Here is a 24,869-nt window from a genome sequence, read left to right as displayed (position 1 = left end):
GTCGAGAGAGGTGCCAGCAGTGGCCGTCACACCTGGGGGAGTGGGATGGGGCTTGTCTGGGAACACGGGCATGTGAAGGAAGAAAAGGTAAAAGAAGAGCAAAGGAGCCCATGGGGCTCAGTGAGGTTAGAGGTAGCACCTGGCAGGGAGGCAGCAGAGCTGAGACTCGGTGGCTTGCAGCGGCGGGGGAGAAAGGAGCGGTGGCAGTGCCTGCGCAGGATGATGGCGTGCCGGGGTTTGGAGGCGCAGGCGGGAGCCGAGGGAGCGCAGATCAGAGCCAGCTGTGAAGGCACTGAGAGAAAGGCCTGGAGCAGCCTGGAGGGAGGGAAGAGAGGATTGGAGCAGCCGGCGAGATCAATGAGGGACTGGCTCTCGCTGGGGCAGCAGGGGCTTAGGGCTGCCAGCGCTCACCAGCGCTCACTGAGCTTGCCCTGCTGCTGCCACACTGAGCACGTTAGTATAAAAGTACAACAGGAATACCTCTGTGAGCAGTCTTGTAAAACACAGCCTTGCTTCCCTTTTCCTTCACTATTTTAGGGACTCCTCTGATGATATGAGGCTTGCATCGTTATGTATATATATCCCAGGTGCCCCGTCACTGCGACACCAGGACCACAGGTGGCTACAGAAACCCACCAAGCACATGGCTGGCACGGTGAAGAAGCATGGGGTGAGGATGCTCTGTGTCACGTTGTGAAAAGTCACTTTGCAGAGGGAAAGAAACATCCAGGCTGCTCCCAATACTCAGCAGTTTAAACTCTAATCTTCTCTGCTTTTGTGGTTAGTGACATCGGGCCGAAGGGCTTGGGGCCATTCTGCCTGCCCCAGCTTGGTCGCAGAGTGCTGCCACAAAGGTAGATGCGATGGATGGGAGGATGAGCAGAGACAGGGCCTGTCAGGATAGACTGGGAGTGCTGAGACCTACCCATAAGGGATAAAATCATGAGTTCGAGTGTACCATGATACTAAGCATCCTGGAGATTTTCTTCCTGATGGCATTGGCCATGCTGCTTGAGAGCCAAACTGAGGGCCTCGGTCTGCTCAGAGCCCCTGCACGTGGCTGGGACCACCGCGATGCCTCAGCTAAGAGACCTTCATGATGCTGGAGTCTGCCTGCACACCCAGCAGTCAGGCCAGCTGGGTAGGAGGGAACAAACTTTAGTCACCTGGAGTCCTGATCTCCACAGAGAAAATTCTCCAAAGGAAAAGGTCAAGATTCATAATTAAAAAATGCACCGATTACTTCCAAATGGTCTTAATGAAGATGGTTTAAAAGTGGTCAGGTAAAATACTGCTCTTTCGTAGCAGCAGCAAGGTACAAGGCTCAGAATTGGGCTTGAGTACGTGTCCCTGGACAGGCCCATTCTCCAGATAAGGTATTCTCTCTTGAAAGCAGCAAGCACCAGAAACTGGAGAGGGAGATCTAGACATGGCACAAATGCTGAATGTAAATACAATGCATTCCAGTACAGCCCCTTCAACAAGCCCTAGAGCAGAGCTCTCTCTTCCTGTTGATGACAATGCAAAGGACTTCGGCATAATAGTATTTACACAGTTAAATGAGAGCTGCTAATGCACTTCAGCCTTAGAAACAAAACTTGAACTATTCAAGTGCACCGTTTCCAAACCAGAGGATTTATTTGCATGTGGCTGTTGACTTCCGTGGGAGTCACTGCTGCAACCGAATGCACTGCTTTGAAAGTCTTCTCGAGGGGGGAAGAGACTGAGTTACAGTGGGAAATAATGCCCTTTTGCTTTATGCTCAAGCAGAACACAGAGCAAGGAAGCACTGACTTAGTTTAGATACAATTAGAAGCTGAAAATAAAATTTGAACTTTGCAGGTTTCAACTTTCCAGAGCCAGACTAGGTCTAGAAAGACAGCCAGCAGCAATTGGACTGGATTTGTAGCCCTACAAAAATTGTAACTTACAGACATCCTAGGCAAATTCTATGAGATTATAGCTTATTGAGGACTCTGGAGATGAGCTCCAGACCCATTTGGGCATTGCTCAACACAGTTGCCTTATGCAAGTCACTTCACCAACTTTTACCTGACCTCCCTGCAGTAAATGGGGAATAAATATACTCATCTTCCTAGAAACCACTGGATGGGAAATAAGTACCATTATTAGGTACACTCATACTAAATGGGTGATGCTAACATGTAAGTAACTTGTCTTGTCTAGTAGAGAACATTTCTTTTGCACTTGAGGGTGCTGGGAAGTTTTAATAAGCACCTTAATGTTTGCCTACATACCGACGAGAGTCATGCACTTGCTTAGAAAGTATTTTGTTATTTAGTTTTAAAATATACAATTGAGCCTTTCAGCCCACTCTTCTTAAAGCTTTTCGACTCAGAAACCGAGTAAGCACTTTTAGTTAAACTCGTATGGTCACATTTGTTCCAACCTCAGCTCCCCCCTGTCTGAGAAACTAATCTTTCCCAGGATGAAGTTTTCTTTAAGAATACAATGTGGTAATCCCCTTCCTAATAGAGACTAGACAACTGTCTTAATCTTTGTCCACGTATAGAAGGTACTTGAAAAAAACATCGCTTTTGTAGATCCAGCAACTTTAGAAGACAGAAATCAGTAAACAGCAGGCTAATCACTCTGTCTCCATTGACAAGCAGTGAAGGAGTTAATTATCTCCTTCTTTTCACTAATTCTGTTGCAGAGCTTGGTTGTGCATATTAAATGTCCAAGTTACCAGATTCAAAGAAAAACTTGATCTCAATTTGGCTACATATTAAAAGTGGCATTCCCTGTTGTCCTACCTAGCACTGTTAATTGCATACATTTAGCCCTCTATTGGAGAATAATTTAGTTTCAGATTGAAAAGAAGCAGCCCTGGCCTTGGTTATTTTGGCATACAAGTCTCCAGTATGACTCTGTTTTCTAAGCAGACATTAATGATTCTAAAACTAATATTCATTGTTTGAAGAGGCATAGCGGCCTTGGCATTTACTTAACCTTTTGTCTCATGTATGAAACTGAGTCAGCCTAAATCCTTTTCTTAATTAATATCTATTCTTTTTTTTTCCCTGTCCAACATTATTTATTAAACAATTTGTATGCAACAATTAGAGTTGAGAGATTAGAAAAAAAGAACACACAACACTGCACAATCAAGCTTGCTTAGTACAACATCAGCCATGAAACTGGTCTTCCAGCTCCTACGAAATGGATGGGATGGGAATGGGGAATAAGGGAATAAGCAAGGTCACATAAAAAAAAAAAAGTGAAAACTAAGTCTCACCATTCACCTGGTAGTCCTAACATTAAACCATTCCCTACTAAAAATACATATAATTCTAGAGGAAAAGGGATAAAATACTACTGCAAAAGCATAAGAAACAGGAATTCAACACCTCTTGAGAATGCTAGTGGTAGCTATGATTGTGAATAAAAGTACAGCTGCTGAATCTTTCTTCTAATTGCTTTGATAGGGAGAAATTATCGTTTGAAACTCCTGTAATGTTTCACAGGACAGTACTGTCTGCTCTATACGCACTGTCTCATCTAGACCTCACCTACTTTTCCAGTGGGTTTCTTCCTATACACTTCTTTGCACTTTTGTGATTGCAGTTACTTTGCACACACCGGCGAGTGTGCAACAAAATACTCTTAATGGATGTTCAAACCAACGTGCAAAATGGTGAGGACACCTCTGGCAGTGAAAATAAAAACATTTGAGGGTTGCATTACCAATTGTATGCCATTAATTGGGAATCAGATTGCATCTGGCTTGCATATAAATGCACATGAAAAGTCAAGACTTGAGCATCTTTCCTCACCTATTATGCTTTCAGCCAGTAGCTATGCAAAATCATGGACCTTTTTGCTTACAGGGACTGTCTGCAAGAGGGGTGACCAAATCACCTTTTATAGCTTACCAGGGCTGGAGGACAAAACAGATCTAGATGGAAAACTATAATGTTCTCCAGACTTGGAAGTCATAAGCAGCATGGACATGACAATATGAGCCATACCTTGCATCCATTAGAAGAAGACTCACAGGAATAAGGTTCTTTCTAGGTGTTGGCATCAATGTCATACTAAATCCTATACTAACCAATGATCCTCAGTCTCTAATGCTCCGGGTACCACACAAAGCTCTTGACCCACATCTTTCACATGAACCTATAGACACTGAATGCTGCTACCTGCATGACAAACTCCTAAGGGCCATATGCATGACTTGCTTCTTTGCAGGCAGGGAAGACATGGTGAAGAAACAAAGTGGACCATTGCTTAGGAACCTTCCTGAGAGCTGAATTGGACCCCTTCCACTACTTCAGTACTGATGCTCCCAAAGGAATCACTCCATCCCTAGGGATCCAGCAGTGCCATTTTTTTCAGTACCTCACCAGTGTGGCACTACTTTAAATACTATTTCAGGGAAATAGTTCAACAGATAATTTCAGGGCATGAACTTAGACAGTAGGTTTTAAAATCCAAACGCATGCCTATAAACCCAACATATTAATAAGTTAACTATTTTCAATAAGACATCAACATTTGCATGCATCTTCCTACTTGTTATGTGCAGTACTACATTTTTTAATGTTTCTTGGATGCTAGCCAGAGAGTCTGGGTCCCTAGTTAGTTCATCTATTACTTTCTTGCCACAATAGATCTGGGTCTTGGCCAAGTATTGGACTCATACTGCATACAAAAACACAGAATTCTTTCCCTTATCTATTGATAGTCTTTGCTTCCCAGGGAAGGGGAAAAATATCATAAATTAAGATAAATAAGTACATAAAATCCACCAGTAACTGTAGTAGAACTGCTTTTAGCATCTTTTAAAACTATGTGTAATCAAAAGATTTCCTTAAGCATTTATACAGTCTTAGTCTCCCAGGAGTCTAATTCATGACTATTCAACTGAACAGGAGAGGAAGATCTCTTCTTTAAAGCCCTCCTTGAGCTCCTTAGGCCTTCCACAAGAGTGAGCAAGCTTACATGACCTGAAATAAAACAGCAAAGAAAGAGGCTTCAGTGCCACCCTCCCTTTTTCTGTGTTTCTCAGCGAATGGACTATGGAAGGGTTTAAAGATGCCATGAAGGATTAGAGGCTACCTCTGTTTTACATTTGACCTTGAAAATTTGTATCCGTTACTCAGGGCCTCTGGTGTCTTCATAGGAAGAGACATGAACACAGGAGATGCTGTTCTGAAAGATTTTTGAAAATACCGTTCAGTCCAGCCCTGATGGCAGGGCAATGAATATTGCCTTTTGTTGTGGGTTTATGGTAGCAAACTTACACTTAAATTAAGAAAGAACAAGAAAAAAGGAATGAACTATGTAATGTTCCTGTCCGTGGTTTCATAGCGTCTTTAATCTGCCAGAAGTCTGAGCTGCCCTTGAAAGGACTGGTCCCGCCTGCCTGTCCACCTCAGGGGACCGCTTTGTCCCCCAAAAGATGTGCATTTCATCAGAGAAATGATAGGCTAAAACATCATCTGCCCCTAAAGATGCCCCCTCAGCGAGGCTGCTGAGCACAGGGAAACCCAACACTCCTCAGAGCAGGGCGGGCAGGAGGAGGAAGTAGGGACAGGGTGGGAAGCACACCGTGCCCTTGGTAATGGCCCCCTTCCTGCTGACCACGCAGCCACCACAAAACCTGAGCCCAGGACACGTGGGGCAAAGCAAAGAGCAGAGCAGAAGAAGTTTCGTCTCCACCTGGGCTACTGCTAAAATCCCAACCCAGTACGCACGGAATATCTTGCTGTCAGTGTAGCACTAATCATAGCAGTCCACTGGGTTGACTTGTAAAATGTTGCTAATAATACGAAGATAGCTGACAAGTTAATAGAACATGATTCTTGTACCTTCTGCTTGAGATGTGTAAGTATTTTTTTCTGCTCAATTTGCCCAAACAAAGCATCAGTGCCTTAATTTCAGTTATTTCAGAAATTAGATCCTCTTGAAGAATGAAAGGATGCTGTGTTTGAGAGGGGTAGCTTTTTATGAAGACACGTAATTAATGGAAGCCATTAAAGATACTTGTAAAAATGATTCAGATTTTTATATATGATGACTAACTAACCTATTATTGCTCTTCTTGGTCAGAGATTAATGGGAATTTCTTAAAGGATAAAGAATTATTTAACAAGCTACAGGATATGTATAGGCTTGGAATACACTCTGTGATAGTGTGAATAATAAGAAATGTGGCTGTTTATTTCCTTGACTAATGAACCAAAGCTAAATTCAGAGATAGTGAGATGTCAAAAAAAATCGAACAGGGCCAGTGGATGTTTTTTACATGAAGCTAAACATATACTTTATTGAAAACAGCTACTGTTAAGAAATTCAGGTTCTCGTGTGCTCTAACCCAGGGTAGTCTACCAGTATGACCTCTGATAACACTGAGAGGCTCCAAAGACTTTAAAGGAAGAGTTTAAAATCAGGTGATGCTGAATATTCAACAGGTCCTTGGGAGGACGGAGAAAGATTGCAAGGCAGAGAGAAGAAACAACTTTTCTGCTTGCAAGAGCTTCCCATGAAAATATTTTGTCTACCAAACAATGACAACCATGTTTTGGTCAAAGCTTTCTCTGCAAAGAAAAATGTCTTCTAAGACCAAAGGTGGCAGGGTCACTTCATGAGTCCCTTCATGACAGCACCCAGGGACAGCTTTCATTTTCCCAACCCTGTCAGATTATAAGTAACCTCAGGGGGGTTTGAGGCAGCCCCACTGGGCTGAAACCCACGTGCAAAGAGGGAGTAGGGCATTTCCACGTGGACTTTGGCAGTAAGGGAAGAGAGCAGAAAGCGTTTCAGGAGAGGAGAAAAGAAAAGGCAAACCAGCTTCTTAGGCAGCCCAAAACAGGTTCCAGTTCTTTTCACAACTGATTTGCCAAGTATTTTCCACAGTAACTGCTCTGAGCAACACCCAGCAATGACTCAGGCGCCCAGGTGAAAGGTAAGCAATACTGCCCTGTCTCTGGCTGAAACATCACGGCTTTCTCCAGACCTTTTCCAAAACAGATCCCAACCAAGCCAGCTAGTAGCGATAAGCCTCCTGCAGCCCGGTAGCAGTGATTTTAATACCCACTGTACCTTCCCCTTCTCAGTGCTCAAGGGCTTTTTGCCTTCAGCTTTCTGAAGGCACACAAAGAACGGAATAACATTTTCTCTGTGTACCTGGCTGCAGCCACAGTGCTGACGGGGGTCCTTTCGACATTTTAGAGGACTTGAATTGCACAACAACATGGCACTGCTGTCGAGAATCTCGCCGGGGAATGGAATAAGAAGATTTATTTTATTTTTAATATTTGAAAGATTTCAAAAAGCATTCAACTGGATTTCTCACTAAGAGGATGAGTGAAGAGAATCCTTTGTAACTAAGCTGGGAGGCCCAAGTCTTTTATCCATTGTTACACAGTTTTTCCCCAGGGCAGAGTTAGGAAGGGCTGCAAGCCCCAGAAGCTTAACAAGACGAGGATGTTGGGTGGGCTTCTCTGCCATTGCCTAAGCTCCTCCCGAGGTAGCAGCCGCCAGAGCGCAGCAGGTCCCGCTTGCCATTGAGGCACCCAGGGGCTGGTCTGGGGAGATCCCAGCAGCAGCAGCGCCTTCCTGGTGCCCCATGTCTGTCCTGCCTGCAAGCACCCGTGGTACCACACCGCCCCTATGACGGCTGCCGTAGCCAGGCAGAACCAAAGCCTTCCCACAGTGATTAGCAGTGGATTGGCACCCAGGTTAATTGCTGTGCACCGGGCTTTGCCAAGCCGGACAGTTTTTTGAAATACTGTATATGAGTGGTTAGCCTAAGGTAGCATATCTCCTGTGGGATAGACTGAATGAAGGGAGGAAAGTGGCACAGATATACCAGCAACACCTTTTTTTTTTTTTTTTTTTTTTTTTTTTTTTTTTTTTTCCCAAGCTTGTTTCACTGCAGGGACAGAATCACCTGTCCTTCCCCCTGGTGGAAAGCGAGGACATGGGTGATTCCCAAGAGCCAGTAATATGAGAAGAAGTTTGGGACCTGGGCCTGATCACACAGGACATGTTTTTACCCTCCCACCAAATCTTCCTCCAGGACTTGGCCAACCTAGTTCACTACAAAACCATAAACATGCAAAGTCTCTACCGGTAAAATTTTTGCTTAGCAGCATTTCATAGCACTTCTGGTCTCTGAGAGATTTTCACTTTTAATACAGGCGCAGAGGTGCCTGAACTAGGAGCAGCAAGAGGCAGCTGACTACATCTGTCCATTTGTGCCTCAATGTGTCAGAGTTTACCATTCAGAGCTGCTCTCAAAGAAGAGGTGAGTAAGGCAGCTCTTAAGTAATTAAGCAATTCCTTCCTGACTTGCTAAAAAACTTGTGGCACCCTAATAGAGCAGAAATTTTAAAGGCAAAAGTGTCGTGTACGATCCCACTGCCCAGAAGCCCGAGAGTATGGAGTTTGTAAATAACAACTGCGATACAAGTAATGCCTATTTGCTTACTTGATCCCACTGAAAATTAATGGTCTGTGGTTTAGGTATGTGTCAGTGCCATAAAGCAGGATACGCTTGGGGACCAGGAAGTGTCTGCTTCATGTGTTAATGATGGAGTTATGGAGTGGCAGCAGCCATTTCGTAGACAAAGTTGCAGAAGGATTTGTACTATATGCTCAGCTCTCCCTCCTTACATTCCAACAAAAAGCTGAAGAAATTCCTAGGTCAGACCTGAGATCAATGCTGAAATTTTCCTACAAAGTTTGAGAGGGATTCAGCTAAAGATTCTTTAATGGTGCCACCCCTGAGAAAACACAGCCCCCAAACACAGATGGTGCCCTTCCTTGCAGTTAGCTGTACTCTCACGCAGGGGGGAATAGGGATATGAAGAAAACTGTGTTCGACCACATTATTGCCCCCCAAAAGCCTCTTCCCCACAAAAGCCCCACCTCTCCTTCTCTAGCCCCACCATTCCCAGGGAGATGCTTGAATAAACCAAGAAAAAAAAACATTATACTAAGGAGTTTTAATATATTTTAATGTTTATGCTATGGCTTTTGGTATAATAGGAATAATCGCTATTGCTTTGTAGTACACTTACAACAAATAGCTTTTGAGATTGCTCAAACACTTTAGCTCCACTTCAGCTCTTAATCAAACTCAGCAGCTGTTTATTGCAATTACACTATAAAGCAATAGACATTATCCCTTAACTAACTGTCTTATTAATATAGGTAGTTACACAGCTATTTCATAGTTACTCTTAAATAACTGCTTTTAATTATTTTATTAACATAAATAACCATCTCAATAAATTTAAATTAAATGCATATGTGAGAAATGTAATTTAAAGCATTGCACAAAATTGCATCTGTTTACTAATGTTTAAATTGATGTCATTGTGTAATTCAATTAAAATGCAACTTAAATTTATTTCAATTTTTGATCACCACAGAACACCTAAGACACTAGGACTTCCTAAATATTGAAATGGGCACTCTCTGGACTGTCCCCTGTTGCTATATTTTCTTTGCAATCTTAGTTTGCTGCCAGGAGAATGTTTTCTTTTTACCCACAGAATTTACAGTATCTCCATTTAGTTTAATTTCCTTCTCATTCCTGGTCAAAGCAACAGATGAAACTGGACTGCATTTTGCCTTCTAGTTCTCTTATGCAATTCTGCTTTCAATGGAGAAAAGGATTTTATTTTCTTCTGCAATGCTGGATCCTCCGTGTCTTATGCCATTTGTTCTGGTAGGATCAAGCTCTTTGCCTTCAGCTAAAGCGAAGGCAGACATTGCCTGACCTGGCCAAAAAAAACCCTTATTCTTCCTCATGCTGCCAGTTTTGTGTTCAGAGACCTCATTCCACCCAAAAGTCCTCCACTGCAGAGCAGGCAACACTTGCACAGCAACTTTTATTCCGCAGTGCCACTAATGAACATTTATGTGAAAAGGGACCACAGCAGAGATGAGTGTGTGCCATCTCTCCTACTGCAGAATGGTCTGCTCATCCTACTGGTGTATTCAGATGCTCTTTCCCCCAGAGCATTGCTACTGGGGATGAAATTGGGAAGCATCTCCTGTCCTCACCCTGTCTCAGGTTCCTCCCCTAAAGAATAAAGGGGACAATGCTTGCTTGCTGAAGAGCAAGGACAAGAGGAGAGGGACTCCCTCTACCACTCATCTCCACAGACAGGAGACACGTAAGGCACGTAAGGCTCCAAAAGTATGGATACTGAAGCATATTTGACTCTAAGATATAAGTTGATGTCAAAGGTGCTACAGGAGAGTAACCAAGCAAATAACTTTGTCTGTGAAATCCAACTTACCAATGGTGAATTCTGCTAACTAGTGAAGTCCATCCAAGCTGCTCATTAGAGGACACAACGTCCCCATGCTGAATTAGTAAAGGAACATGGTTTCCATGGTCTGTATTGCGATGAAGGGTGCCCCAGTGACACCATGCCTAAGGAGAAGTGGAGTGCAGCTGGAGACAACAAAGATGACAATGAAGATTTATTTATTTTAATACTTCTATCCAAATGTAACAGGTAACATGAAAGGATAATTATAGGCTCTGTCAGAAAGGGGTTGCGGATGCTGTGATCTGGCAGACACACTAAGCTCCTTAGGAGACGAGTTCTTAAAGTTCACAGACTATGCTGGGCAAAGACATAGGCAATTCCGTACAAAGGGATTTTACAGAAAAATGTGGAAACTACGAGTGAGGGGAGACATGTTTAAACTTCAGGTAACTGAGAGTTATCAGGGTTTGGATAATTGAAGTTCCAATGTATATTTGCCTACACTGTCGCTCACCTTTGAGCCCTACCTAGGCATCTTGACATTTATGTAGTCTGAAATCCTGAAAGCTCTGAGTTTAGACAACTAAATTGTTGCTTGTCAATTTAGTCTTGACTGAAAGACAGGTGCTTTGTTTCAGTGTAACACTCCTTTTAGACTCCTCTATTCCCAAGCTCAGATTACTGAGCTAGGGAACTACCAAAAATGAAATCACTTACAAGCAAGCAAAGACATTTACATACCTCGAACAAAGGAATTCTTTGGGCAAAATAGGGATTTTTAATTATTGCTTGTTTTCTGTCATATGGGAGTCTCAGCTCTAGCTCTCTGGTGGGAGCTGGAGGTGCTTGGAGGCTTTGAAGGTTCCTACATTTTTGGTAATGTGGAAGATGCTTTAGTGGGCTACTGCTGCACAGTTTTACAAGCTTGTTCTGCTGAATGAACTGGCTCTCTGAGCAAAATCCCGAACAAAAGTACAGCTGAGAATCTCAACCAGAATTTTCCAGAAATATAATTCTGGAAGTAGGCGCACAAATAAGCCCTCTGTGCACACAGCAGCAAATGCCAACAGTGCAGATGAGGAGTAGCTGTTGTTATGCAATGTCTACATCCTACCTTTACCTACAATTCAAAGTGGATCGTTATTACTGGGATTCATTATTATCCCGAGTGAGTGAGTGGGATCCTTTCCACTAAATACAAGCTCGATCTCGGCACAACTCTGCACAGGCAACTTGCATAGTTCAAGAGCTGCACATTCTGATGGTGACATTGGGACTCAGGCTACAGTTTTGTACTGTTAATGCAACGAAAAGTAAATGGGGGACTCCAGAAAACAGCTCAGGCAGAACACAGCACCATCCAGCTGACCCCAGATTTAGCCTACCTTTGAGATCCCACTGCCTGTGAGCAGCAGACGAGTTCATTACCATGAAGTGCCTCACTGCACAAAGCAGTAGCAAGTGAGACCTACTATGCCCCGAAACGGCCCTGCCTGCATTCATGTCCTCTGATAATTCAGGTTTTCCTCTTGTGGCACCCCTCCATCTGGGGGCTGCTGCCCATACACCTCTGGCTTCTTGGCCTTCTGCCAGGGGTTGGACCTTAATTCTTTCATTTCTGCCACTAAGTTTTTTTGAAGGCAAGAGAATACAAGCCTCACCATGCTGACCTGCCAATAACCTCAGCTCTGACCTGGAGGGATCGCGTGCACTTGCAGAGGTTAAGGGACTCGTTTAATTTAGAACCTTAAGCTGGATTTAACTGTAGCCCCAGAAGAAAAAAGCCCATGTTTTTATCTGGGAAGCCACATGGCTCCAGTTTCCTGATTGGTACTTGTGACATCCCGGTATTGGCAAACCACGGAGATATTAACTGTGTGCTCTATTTTCTGCCCTTAATTATGGCCAGCTAGTCTGATTTTTCTTTCTTTCTTTCTTTTTTTTTTTTTAAGGATTTGAGTGACAAAGTGACTATGCATATCATTCCACATTTGAACTGTAAGACTTCAGCATTTCTACCTCTAGTGTGTAATTGGATCAGCTGCCAGTTACAGAAAGGAGCTGGGTGAGTATTAAGTGTGTGGAAAATGAAGAAGAGTCCAAGTGTGAAGGGGAGGAATAATTTGACAAAGCCTGCAGCGAGCTGTACGTGGTTTGCTCGTTCCAAAATGGAGTAGGTTTTGAAGCACATGAGGAAAAGCTGGCTTTGATTTATTAGCTTTGGTTCACAGAACGCTGGCCACAGTCTTGGAGTGACTCAAGATCTACAGAAAGCCACAGTCCCTGCCCCAAGGAGCTTACAACACAAACACTATCATAACGAGGATGGCTGAGTGCCAAACTGAAAAGCAGTCTGCTTTCATCTGACTCGTTAAAGCTGGGCCTTGAACAACCTTGTCAGGCACAGCACTAATCTACTGCCATGGACTTGGTGTCACAGCAGGACTGGGGCTTAGTGTGCTTGGCATGGTGGTCTTCAAACCAATGCACCCAATGCTCTTTTGTAGGTATCTGTTGAAGCATACACCTACTTTAATTTTGAGTTTCTCAAAGAAAGGAAGGAAACTAACGTAATCATGAAACATTTTGAAATCTACTGCAGAAACACCAAGTAAATCTCAGCCCTTAAAAAAAAGTGAGAAGTAGATGAGGGCTCTGTCCAGTTAAAAAGTGAGAGTTTTTCTCCAGAGACAAGAAAATTGCCTTGCCACTGAGTTCTTCCATTAACCACAGTTATGGCAGGATCACACAGACAGAAAGACAATTCTTTATCCAGTAAGTGCTCAAGCATTTATATCTTCATAAAATGCAAGCAAATCCCCTTAGATATGAATAGGCAGCTTGCAGGTTTCTGGTCAAAGGCTACCAGTGGGACACAAGAGCTGCATACTGAGTGGGCAGCCAGCATATCCTTCACTTCACGTTTCCAAGTAGCTCTAAGATGCAGCTCAGGACAACACTCTGATCATGAGGTGGCAAACACAGGGGGTAAGGGATGGGGACTGCAGCCTAAAATCGAAGACAAGGTCACAACAACCAGAGCAGCTCACGAAAGAAACAGAAACAACAGCAATTACCTGGAGATCTGCAGACAGTTGTCCCTCACCTGTAGAAGTCTGCCTTAATATCCACCAAGCAGACCTGTATGGAACAAAAAAAGAAACATTCATTAATGATACAAACATCCCTGAAGCAAAGGATTACCAAAATATGCCAAGTGGACTGACTGCCAAGTGGTAGCCAGATTACATGTGATATTGTCAAGAAGGTGGAGAGAGCAAAGAACAAGTGAGCTCTGTTACCTCCCAGCTCTGGGCTGCTCCGAACGACACCTGGTGCTTTACTGCCCCTATGACAACGCTGATATTCTGGGATTTGGAAATTCTTCTGCTATGCCCTCAACAGCAGCCACGGATTGAGAGGAGCAGTGTCCAAAAGGGCCCCTGGGTTATGGCCACAGAGTCATATCCTTTTTCACTGCTATAAAAGCTCTGCAGACAAGTCTGTCAGGCAAAAACAACAACAACAACAAAAAAGCCAACAAACTCAAAATCATTTCTCTCTGACTCTCCAAGGGGGGTAGGGCATTAAGCCAGAATGCCCTACCTCAAAGGAAGTCAAGATTGGATCAGAACATCTCCGAGAGATAGAAAGGGAGAGATGGTGAGAGGAGGTAGAGTAAAGGTTTTATCAGCATGAGTTTGGGATGGCCACATTACTCATAGGTCACTGTGCTTTCCAGCTGACTAGCGACAGATGAAATAAGGAAGACAACAGTCTCCAGATTTCCAGGTAGCAGCTGCAGCCAAGGCTGATATTTCAGCTGCCCTTTGAGCCTGGGATCTGCATGGCATTGCTGGGAAAGGCGCTGGCTGTATGGAAGAGGGGACGCCCCGTGCAATCCCACCACCACCACCAGGCAAGCTCCAGAAGATCATTGAGACAGTATTTGTGTTGTTAGAGGGAGGAAAACTTCAAATCCTATGCACTTGTTTTTGACTACATTTTGCACACCTCCAGCATCTCCTGGTACTGAACTAGAACAAGTACTTCAGAAATCCTCGGTGGAGCCGCGGGCTAGGAATGGGTCTTGCTGGTGACAGTCCACAGCCACTGCAGCAAAAACCAAGCAGGGCTCTTCACGCCCCGTGGCAGCAGACACGATACCGAGATTTTGCTTGGTAGTGAATGGAGTTCAGATATTATTCACTTAGACTGCAGTGACGCCATTCTGCCAGGCGCTGCGCAACGAGTAGACAGCTCGCGTTTATCAGAAAGTGCCATCCGATCAGATACACACACAGAGCCCGAGAGCTGCGTGGAGAATAATATTGGCGTTTCTGACATTTCTCAAATTAGCAAGAGCTCATAATGAAGCTTTTGTAAGATGTGTCTTTCAAGGATTCTTTGGATACCTCTCTTGCCAGGAATGGATGCACAGGAGGTAACTGCCCTCCTTCTCTCTGCTTAATTCTCTCACCTCGTACTACGTTGCTTGTTTCCTGCACTCAGAGATCTCCTACTTGTGTTTGAACTCTCTGAATACTCTCTTCATCTACACACAAGAAGCCAGAGGCCTTGGTAACCTTCTACCCCAGTAGTTCTTTTCCTGCAGTCAGGAAATTCTCTCTCTCTCTCTCTTTCTCTCTCTCTTTTTTTTTTTTTTTTTTTTTTCCCTTTCTCTCTCTTTTTTTTTTTTTCTTTTATTGCAAAGAACTAGGGGGAAATTCCCCTTTAGGCTGGGCTGTGATAGCAGTGACTGGTGACAGCAGGAGAAAAACAAACAAAAAAAAAGTACCACTCACAACAGAAGTGTCTAATTTTGTATAAGGATTTATGTCAATATTTTGATAATTTAAGCAATTCCATACCCAAATTGATGCTGAGGTATCTAGACATCTATCAATGTATACTTCAAGCAACTTCATCAGACGGCTGTGTGAATGCTTGTACATTTTTTTTTCACAAAGAACTCAAATGAGATAAATCTCTGAGACAGGATTTTCAACAAATAGAAATGCACAAAGTTAATGTAAATGCTGGCATGCCAGTTTACACCTACAAAATACCTTTCCTGAGTTACCTCAGCCCCCATGCCTCCTTCTCGCAAGCTGAGGGATCAGGTACCAGCACGGGCAAGGTTTCACTCCCTGCCTCCAGCTCTCTTCACTGTCTTGAGTTTGCACAAGGAGCTGGAGGCTGTGGTCATCTCCTGCCCCAGCTTTTTTTTTCTTCATTTAGGAACCTTTTTTATTTTATTTTTTAATATAACAAACGAGGGAGTTCCCCCTTCCTTTGTCCAGCCTCGAGACAGGAGCCTGACTCGTGTGTTTCGCTACAAAATCTGCGAAGTCATCAGAGGGCTCCCAGGCTCCAGCAGGACAGGAGGGAGCAGGACAGGTCGCCAGCAGCCTCCCGCGCCCCGCACCGCTGCCGGCGCCCAGCAGCGCGGGGAGCTCCGGCCGTGGAGCTGCGGGGCTGTGCCTCGCTGCACGGCTCCGGGTGCCGTGCCGCTTGCCGAGCGTGGCAGAGCGGGGACACCGACAGCCTGGGAGGGAGGGACGGGGCCGGCCCCTGCGGCGCTGGGAAAGCAGCAGCAGAGGTATCGGTCTCTGCAGGGCGGGGGAAACAGCGGAGGGCTGCAGAAGGGGATTAGAGAGAACCAGTAAGGGGCTCCTCGAATATATTTGGCTGGGATATAGGAAAAAGAAGTATGAGACTGACGAACAAGAGACATAACTGTGCTAGGGAAGAAGGGGGAAAAGGCACAGAAAATATAGTAATAAAGGAAGCCCGTCGGTAGCAACAACTCAAGTAGAAAAGAGGGCTGATGGATAGCTGTGCTAGCATGGAGGAGGATAAACCAAGCCTTTTCAAAGCATTAAAAAAGAAAACAAAAATGCATTAAAAATAGCGAGAAAAAAAAAAAAAAAGCCAGAGGAAAAATAAAAAAGAGAGAGAGGATTTCTGTGAGCACAAGAAGAGAGGTCAGTACCCTGTGGTCATTTGCTAAGAAAGGGGGAAGCAGAAGTGAAGGAAAAAGACTTACTACAAGATACTGCTTATAAACAAACGAGACATTGATTGCTGCTCTGTCATTTTTCTGAAAGTTTGCTATTAGCATATCTCCGATGGTAAGTGCCTTAATATGATGCCAGCTTCTGTAGGCAGAAATGCACAAACGCAGCAAATCGGTTCTGCCAGGCAGATGGTGAAGTAACAGCAAATCCCTTCCCTTGTGCCACACGGCACCGCCGTGGTCCATGCGTGCCCTCTCTCCAGCACACCCCCTTGGAAAAAGCACAGGGCAGGGCGGTAGAGCAGGAGGACCTTTACCGACACAGAGGACGAGACCACAGACAGAGCTATGCCTGGCATCCAGAGCTCATGTCAGATGACAGCTACACAGGTCAGCTTCTGACCAAGGCTTCTCAGTCTGCATCCGGCCCCAGTTACTCTTTTTTGTCACGTGGGAAACACTTTGCCTAGGCAGAAGACCAACCTGTGGATCATTCCTGCCAAAAGCACCAAAACTGCAGCTTGCCAAGGGTCTCCTCTGAATGGCAACAGCATCCGTACCAAAACTGGGGAGGTAGGAGGAGGTTCACGAGATGTTTGGTCTGCAGCTGAGCCCGAGCCAGTGCCCTGGGATGATGGCAACCTCCCACCATTCATTAATCCCACTGAGCCCATGCTTCAGATCACCACTGACAGGCAGGGTGACGGGGAGCCATGGCAGGGATGTGCAGGCCCAGCTCCATGGAAGACGAGCAGGTGAGAACTGGGCAAAGCCCAAAGGAAGGCTTCATTTTGCAGGCAGCAGCCAGGCCTTGCCCCTAGCTCCAGAGGGCCGGAGCAGATGCCCTACTTTGTGAGAGGGAAGCAATTCCAGTCCTGAGACTTAAGCCAAAACAATTTTGGTATGTAACCCCCTGCTTTGAATGACAGGAGGAACCATTTTCCACAGTGGCCTAATTTAAAAAATAAAAATACATGGGTGATGGGGTTACAAGTTGTGTCCACTGACATGTTATCAAGCAGAGGAATAAAAGGAACCAGTCCTTAGGCATTACGCTGTGTACAGGCAAAATGCTTTTCTCACTTGCAGCCCACCAGTGGGGTTGTAGGATTGCCATCCATCACTTCAAAGGCAATAATCTGCCTATTGATCAGGGCCCCATTCTGGAAGGGACGGATCCAGAAGGACACCGGTGACCCTGAGAGTGGATTCACTTGCAACAAAAGAGCCACGTGTAGTCCTTAGTGTATCAGTAAAATTCCGTTAGCTTCTGTGGTATCACACCAACACAAGTGAGATGAGAGTCTGGCCCCAGATCCTCAAACCTGCAAACTCCCTTACTGTGCTGCTTCAGAGGCTGCTCAGGTAACGCCCAGATCCTGCAGTCTCTACCCCGACTTAACTCAGTGACTGTAATGGAAGTATTACCTTAATTTACGATGGCATCTTCACCAAGAGTGCTTCTGCACACATCTTACTTGCTAAAATAACAGATTTTGGTTAGGGCTTCTGTTTTGTTTTTGTTTTCCTGAGGGTTAGGAAAGAAGATGCACTTAAATGTTTTAACCAGAAAAAGAATCCCCATCCCCTTTTTCTAAAACACACAGCACAGAGACACAAAACAGCCTTCTTTTGTCCCCCCAAGCCCCTTGCTCCATGCACCACACCGTTTCCACCCTTGCTTTAAGATTAGCTGTCGATATGAAGATTGACTGTGCTCTCCTTTAGGCCACACATTCTTCGGATTTGGTTATTATATCAAGGTGCATTCATGCTTCTAAATGGGCAGCTGTACTGTAAATGGAACACAAAGGAGCAAAATTCAGTCTGTTCCAGCGCGGGTCCAAAGCCCAGGGACTCGGCTGTGATGCTGTAGTCTTTTGTTTCAAATGCAGATAGATAAACTACAGCCTTTTTTCCGTGACGGTTATAATGCAGAATATGAAAAACTCTTGGGATGGTTTAAGCTGCAGGGTATTCTCCCAGAGTTCTGTCCAAGAATAATCTAGTAAAAATGTGGACAGAGAACCATCGACCTCTGCTTTCCCCCGAACATATGCAGCTCTGATCAGTCTGGTATTTCAAGAAAAACAAGGTCCTGAACCCTAATCCTCAGACACATAACAAAGCGCACTTCACAGCTGTGATGCACAGCTACTATCAGCTCCGAGGCCTGAGTGGGTCCCAAGACAATGCCTCCTTTATCACCCAGAGGACAAATATCTAGACAGCAATATTTTCTGCTTGAATGCTTCAAGCATCTCTCGCAACTCCTGACTGAAAGAGAAAACTGAGCTGAGAGTGTTTGCTGAGTGATTATTTTAATTTACTACTTGATGTAAATCTAAATGAACTGACATCCAGCTTGAGATGGACAGAAAACAATCATTGTGAAAAAAGAAAGAAGGCTAATATTACAATATCATTTGAGTAGCGCAGGTTTAGGCAACTTTAGCAGTGGCAATGTAATAGATAGTGAGGCCGGGTTTGCATTTCCTTTTCTTCACTCAATTACCATAATAAGTTCTGTAATTTTAGGGCTGTTTATTTATCAGGTGACAATAACAAAGACACTGAGAACACGGTGTCTGAATGCAACACTACAAAGCATCGCAGTGCAAGCCCTCGCAAGCGGAAGGAGTGCCGGTGCTCCCACACCTGCTTACCCGAGCGTGTGCGTGTGTACACGCGTGTGCTCAGAAGCAACGTTATTCCCCTCCCCGGTAATTGTTAAGAGGTCACACATCTTGCATTCGGCTTGAGGGAGAGTAAGGGAATGGGATAGTGAAAGGAAGAAAACTTCCTGGGGAAGTTCTCCAGTGCTTTCAAAACCTGTCAACTCACTCTGCCGAGCTTTCTCGTATGAACAATAGATTTGGGACCTGGCCTGCCTGCACCAGGGAGTCTGTCACTGCTGCTCTCTGAGCCGGGCTTCCAGCGTTTGATGGCTGTGCGGTGTCACAGAACAGCTGGAGGAGAGGCGCCCTGGCTGCGTGCATGAGACAGAGAAAAAAGCCAAACAAACAAAAAAGCAAAAGCAGAGATTTCTTTGTGAGGCAGACTCACGCATCCGGGCTCTGCCGGAGCGAGGCAGGTCACCTTGCAGCACGGCCTGCGGGGCCTTACACCACGGGGAACAGCTATTACTGCCCCACAGGCCCCTCTCGCTCCCAGACGAGGGCCAGGGAGAAGGTGCACCCCACACGGTGCAACCTCTGGTGGGGCTCAGCAGCGGGTCCGTCGCCTCCTGCAGCTCCCGACGGTGATTCTCCAGCAGGAGCCCACTTCCCTGGTGCCCTCCAGGCAGGGCATGCCATCGTGGCACCAGCAGCCCATCGCTGGTTTTAGGGGAGTTTGGGTTTGGAGGACTAATCCACACACGTAGCTTCTGGCACACTGCCGTCCAAGTACGTACCTGATTTGAGACAAAGCTCACAGGGTAATGTTCCATTTTGCATGTACCAAAGATCAATGGAAAAGCTTATAATTGAATAAGGATAAAAGGAGTTGAGTAAAGATGAAACTTGATGGATTTCTAAGAGTGCCATTCAACAGCCTAGAGGTTTGGGAAGAATACCAGGACCTCTTATTAACTGATTCGAACCACTACCTTAAAGAAATCTCTGCAGTTCCTTCTTAAATTCTACAGGAGACTCAAAAACACATTGGAAATATTTTTACTCAGTACCATAAGATGTTTTTCATCAGAGTAACATGCCTCTTAACCCATAGCCATATATTCAATTAAATTGCACGGGCATATGTGTGTTTATTTACATAATGTGTAAATGTATAGCTGGGTATATATAAACAAAAGGCTTTCATAACACAGAGGAACACACATGGCGGTATAATTTGTGTATACGCACACTGTGTAACTGCAGCCGTTCATGTCAACACCATTCATCACCTGTATTCACCAAAATGGTGTCAGTACTGTTCTGCACGCTGCCTATAAGTTCACCACAATGATCATCTCCCTCCTCAATTAATTAAGGACAATTTAAATATTTTAAGTGAATTACATTAACATGACAAAACAGTCAAATTTAAATTGTGGAGCCGTGAAGAGAAAACCTGAGACAAAGTCCCTCTTTCAACACAGTGGCACAGAAAGATTTTACAAATCGGCAGTATACATTATGCACAGCCCAACTGAGGACATTTTCTGTCAAACACTTAACCAGAGACACAACAACGGCTCCAGTGTGAAAAAAAAAGAAATATCTGAGGGGACCGGACCTCACCAAGGGCAACCTTGACAAGCCCAAGCATGCACCTGGACCAGCATTTAAAATCTCTCTGCCACACCAAAGCTGTTGATCATGCAGTTCTGTCTATGTTATTGTGGGTTTGCAACGGACCTTCCTTAGCTGCCCTTCTGTAAAAATATTATCAAACCTCCTAAAAAAAGTCTTTTGTAAAGGCCCCTGTCGCATATTGCTTTGATAAGAGGGTTACGAATACACGGCATGAAATCTTACAGATGGAAATTATTTTTTTGTGAGTTCGGTGGGGTTGCTTACAACGACTTTGAAATTTTACAGTCAGGACGTAGACAGCACCAAGATAACATTTTCCCTTCTAGGGACAAAATTCTGTAAGGAAGTTTTAAAGAAATGCAGCTTATATTTATAGCCTTACCATACAGCTACTACAGATCTAGCACTCTTTTCACTGATGAAGTGTCTGATTAACACATATCGTTATTGGGATTTGCAAATTAAAAGCTGGATCTTGCAACACTTATGTGAGTCAGCCTTAATCACATGAGTAGTCCCCAGTAGGAGTAAATGTTGTGGGATCGGGCCCTTCTGAAATGAGCAAAGCTTCATTAGCCCCTTCATGTGATTTTATGAATATGCATGCTGTAACGGAGTGCGATGAGGTGGGTACACACCAACTCACGATACTCCTATGAGTGCTGCCAGAGATCTCAAAGGCATTTGGGACATGCACATTATGGCAAAAATCAGGTTACGGTAAGATCGGTTGATGCCATCCTGAAAATAATAGCGAGGAGAGAGTGACTTCTCTGATTCCCTACGAATACTCCCTGATAATTCAATAGAACACACTACAAATACTAGCACAGTAGGGTAGGCTACTCACTTCTGTCGCTTCGCCCGTGCCAAGCACACCTACTCTCCGACTGGAAGAAGTTGCCAAATGGGGTCTGTACTCCTCAGCATCTGAGAAAAATACTATTGCAGTTGAGCTGTAAAAAATATCACCCTGACACTGCACCGTACGCTCAAGTGGATTGTGGAGACACCCGAGACAGCTGCAAATGAGCTTCTCAGCAGGGCAAATGAGCCCCCCGCAGCTCCGGGCCACCTCGCCGGGTTGCTTTTGCCACCCGAGCTCGTGCAGGTGCCTTGGCGGCGCAGCTCTGCCTGCGGGAGACCTGGGAGAGCAGCTCCTAGCGCCCGCCCTGTGCCAGGCTCAACAAGGCTCGACCAGCGATGCCACGCGGGGCTACTGGGAGACAGTTCCTACATCACAAAGAGTGAGCTGGAAATGCCTGAAAACCAAAGGAACTGGTGAATTCCTCACGGCAGCTTTCGTTTCAGGACCCTTGTCGCAGGAAGGTGGGCAATGAGCACCCTTCCCCACGAGAAGAGGCATTGCTTGCCCAGAAAAATTTATTCTGGGGTGCCAGCCCTTTAATCTACAGACCACACAGCATTTCCTGCTGGTAATTCCTGGCTGTAATTATAAAAACTATTGCAATTAAGCTATTCTAATCATTAAAATGTATTTCCCTTTAAAGATTTAAGAACAACTTTTTTTTTTTTTTTTTATGAAAAAGAACACATAAAAACACTGAGATCCTTTGAATTCCTTCTCGTGCCACAGAATCTGAGCACAATTTATCTAGATAAGTTTTAATTATAGCCTCCTCAGAAAGACAGTACTCTGTATAAATAAAAAGAAATATAATTGATAAATGTAGTCAGATGGTACCAGGTTGTTCAAATAGGCCATTAAGCTCAAAATGTCTAAAGTTAAATTAGATTGTATTCTCTTTCACCTAGGGCTTTTGTAAGGCACAACTGGCATGTATAGTCTTGTCCACATTAATTTTTACTGCCACGGTCAAAAAGCAGCATAAGTCTGAAGCTTGTGTAGAATTTTCTGTCTTTATTTGACGTGATCATAGTAGATGAATTAGCTCCCTTGGTGCAGAGAGTGAAAGAAGGTTAGTTGAGGGAAATAAGGAATTTTCAGAGGAAAGGAAAAGTTTGAGGGAAACATATGGTTTAAATGCTCCAGCCTATTTCAGATCAAGCTGAGAGAGTTGAGATCTGTTGGTTCAGAGATCCAGTTCACTGCACATTCCTACTGTGCCTGCCTACTAATTGCATCCCATGTTTGTCAATCAAATATTTGCAATTAACAAAAATATTCCCTTAAGAGACATATAACAGAGGCTGCTAAGGATCCATTGCTTTGCTATTAGAGTCAGCTCCAGAAAAAAAAAAAAAAAAAAAAAAAAGGTCTTTAAAAATATCTGCTGATGATGACACTGCCAGACACTTCCAGTCAAAACATTAACAAGCAGAATAGGTGGCATGGGGGCTTTTCAAAGGGATTTTTTTCAAAGAAGAAAAACTTTGATCTTAGTGTTTCTGACCCATCCTCCACCTCTGATTCTTCAATCTACAAGTACATATAGTGGTTTAATTTCACTCAGTGCATAACTTGCCTAAGGATAAAAGTTGATCTAGATTTTTTTTTTATTTAACTCCAATTTAACTGATGCTCTAAAGCTGCCCTATCACTGCATAATGCACACTCACGCAGGGTTTCTAAGCAGAAACTGAAGAAAGCAGACTAGAATAATAAGAAATGCACAAGGTTCAGAGGAAACATTAATTTGTAAATAGGTAGAAATGCCAGTAATTTGTTGGGAATTGAAGACCTTCTGTATGCAGCAGTGAAGCTTAGCAGCTGTGCACTGCTGTTTTATAAATCAATATTACATCTGAAGGTGGTGTTTGAATGCTTGTATCATTGTGGTTTGAGTCAAACAAAGTTCTGTGATAAGAAATGATCAAACAAAACAAACAAAATCCCTTCCCTGTCTCTTCGGATAAAGTCCAAACATAATTCCACAAGAGGGATAGAGCATTCAAATCATCCACTTTTTTATAATTGCATAAACCCCTCAGTCACAGGAAGATGATTGGATTGGTGATGGACTATTGTATTCTCAAAGACATGGATCATGCCAATGGAGAGCTCCTGCAAAACGATAATAGTGCGCGCGCTTTCTGCATGACCTAAGTGGTGAGCTTTAAACCCCATCCAAGCCAAAATGCAGCGGTCTGGTGTGAACATGACTGGGACCAGGGGACTCCAGTCTTCCACTTCCACCTCTAAAACTAATTCCTTCAGTGCCGTGAGCAACCACTTAGCCTCACTGCTGCAGTTTCTCTGTCTAAATACGGAGGATAATATATAGCCAGCTGAAGGAAAGAGCTCGGGCTTAGGCCAAGTCTACCCAAGGAAAAATTTGCCAGCACAGCTCGGCAGGTACAGCTTGATTAGCAGATTTGCCTCGTGTCGACGCAGCCTGCACCTGCGAACAGAATATTTTCCCTGTCATCTACCAATTCCCCTGTGCTAAATGAAGCAGAATCCCAGCAATGTTAGTGCTTTTCCCAATCCCAATCAAAAGTAATACAAAATACCGTATGCCCCCATGAGTGACATTGTTTCATTTTCTCAATGGCTGTACATAAGCATGACATGTTCTGAAGATATAAAAGGGCTGCCTGTCCTTGCCATTAAATAAAAAGAAATCTTTATAAAACATTCCCTTAATTTTCCCAGGTACCTGGGGATGCAGTATTTGCAGAGAATGGTAAAACAGAATTTCTCCTAACCCACCATGGCCAGTTTCTGGAAGCTCAGGAAAGAGAGGGAGCTGGGAGAGCGGTGTCTGCAAAGAAATATCCTGAGAGACATCTGCTGGCCACTTTTACCATGCCGAGCTCCACTCACTGCCTGCAGAGCACGCAAGCTTGCAACGTTGGACTTTCCGAGTCAAGGGGCAACTTGGTGGCCATACGAATCGTAACTCCACGGCAAACAAATATCAACCAGTGGAGCTGCCTGTGGGCTCCAGGCAAGATTTAGCAACATCCTTATTGTCTGACTTACTCCGAAAGGAAACAGATTCATCACTGCAACTGCCACAAGGCGGGCTGTGGAGAAGCAGGATAGCTGAGCAGCATCCCACACCAAGCCGGTAGGCACGTCTCCAGCCCAGTGACCAGCAACAGACTTCCCTGCCACCGCTGAATAAACAGGCTTTGAAGCTTGGCATTTGCATCCCGCAGCTGCCTGTGTCCCCCTCTGCGTGGCCACTCGCGTTGGCTTCGCAACCGTGGCAGATAAAGGAGGATGGCAAAGCTGGGCGGCGCAGATAGCGGCGAGATGGAGACAGCCTAACTAGCTTTGAAATGGCTGGTGTTGGGGAGATTTGAAATTGCAGGCTTGCTTCGAAAAGCCCCATTTGTAAACACTCAGCTCTCATTTTGCAGGGGGTTGTCAGATTACAGAATTTTATCATCAAGTTTGAG

At 44.5% G+C, this 24,869-nt stretch overlaps 1 protein-coding gene across 2 annotated transcripts in view; it reads right to left on the bottom strand.

Annotated features, from left to right (window-relative positions):
• LOC118164008 overlaps positions 1-24,869 on the bottom strand; it is a 455,411-nt gene that overhangs the window by 8,423 nt on the left and 422,119 nt on the right. Inside the window, exons 5-7 of one of the 2 annotated variants that reach the window (XR_004749291.1) lie at positions 13,337-13,400; positions 10,284-10,441; positions 140-315 (exon numbers count right to left, since the gene is read on the bottom strand). Coding sequence is in view for 1 of the 2 variants with exons in the window: in XM_035321249.1 (XP_035177140.1) it covers positions 1,167-1,179; positions 13,337-13,400; positions 16,762-16,952 (268 nt within the window). In the remaining variant the exon portion in view is untranslated. Of the gene's footprint in view, positions 1-139; positions 316-1,166; positions 1,180-10,283; positions 10,442-13,336; positions 13,401-16,761; positions 17,007-24,869 lie in introns of those variants that run through there. The other variant, XM_035321249.1, reaches the window with a different exon arrangement.

Source organism: Oxyura jamaicensis, chromosome 3, assembly GCF_011077185.1.
Source record: "Oxyura jamaicensis isolate SHBP4307 breed ruddy duck chromosome 3, BPBGC_Ojam_1.0, whole genome shotgun sequence".
Taxonomy (NCBI): Eukaryota; Metazoa; Chordata; class Aves; order Anseriformes; family Anatidae; genus Oxyura; species Oxyura jamaicensis.
This window is presented reverse-complemented; position numbering and strand designations above follow the sequence as displayed.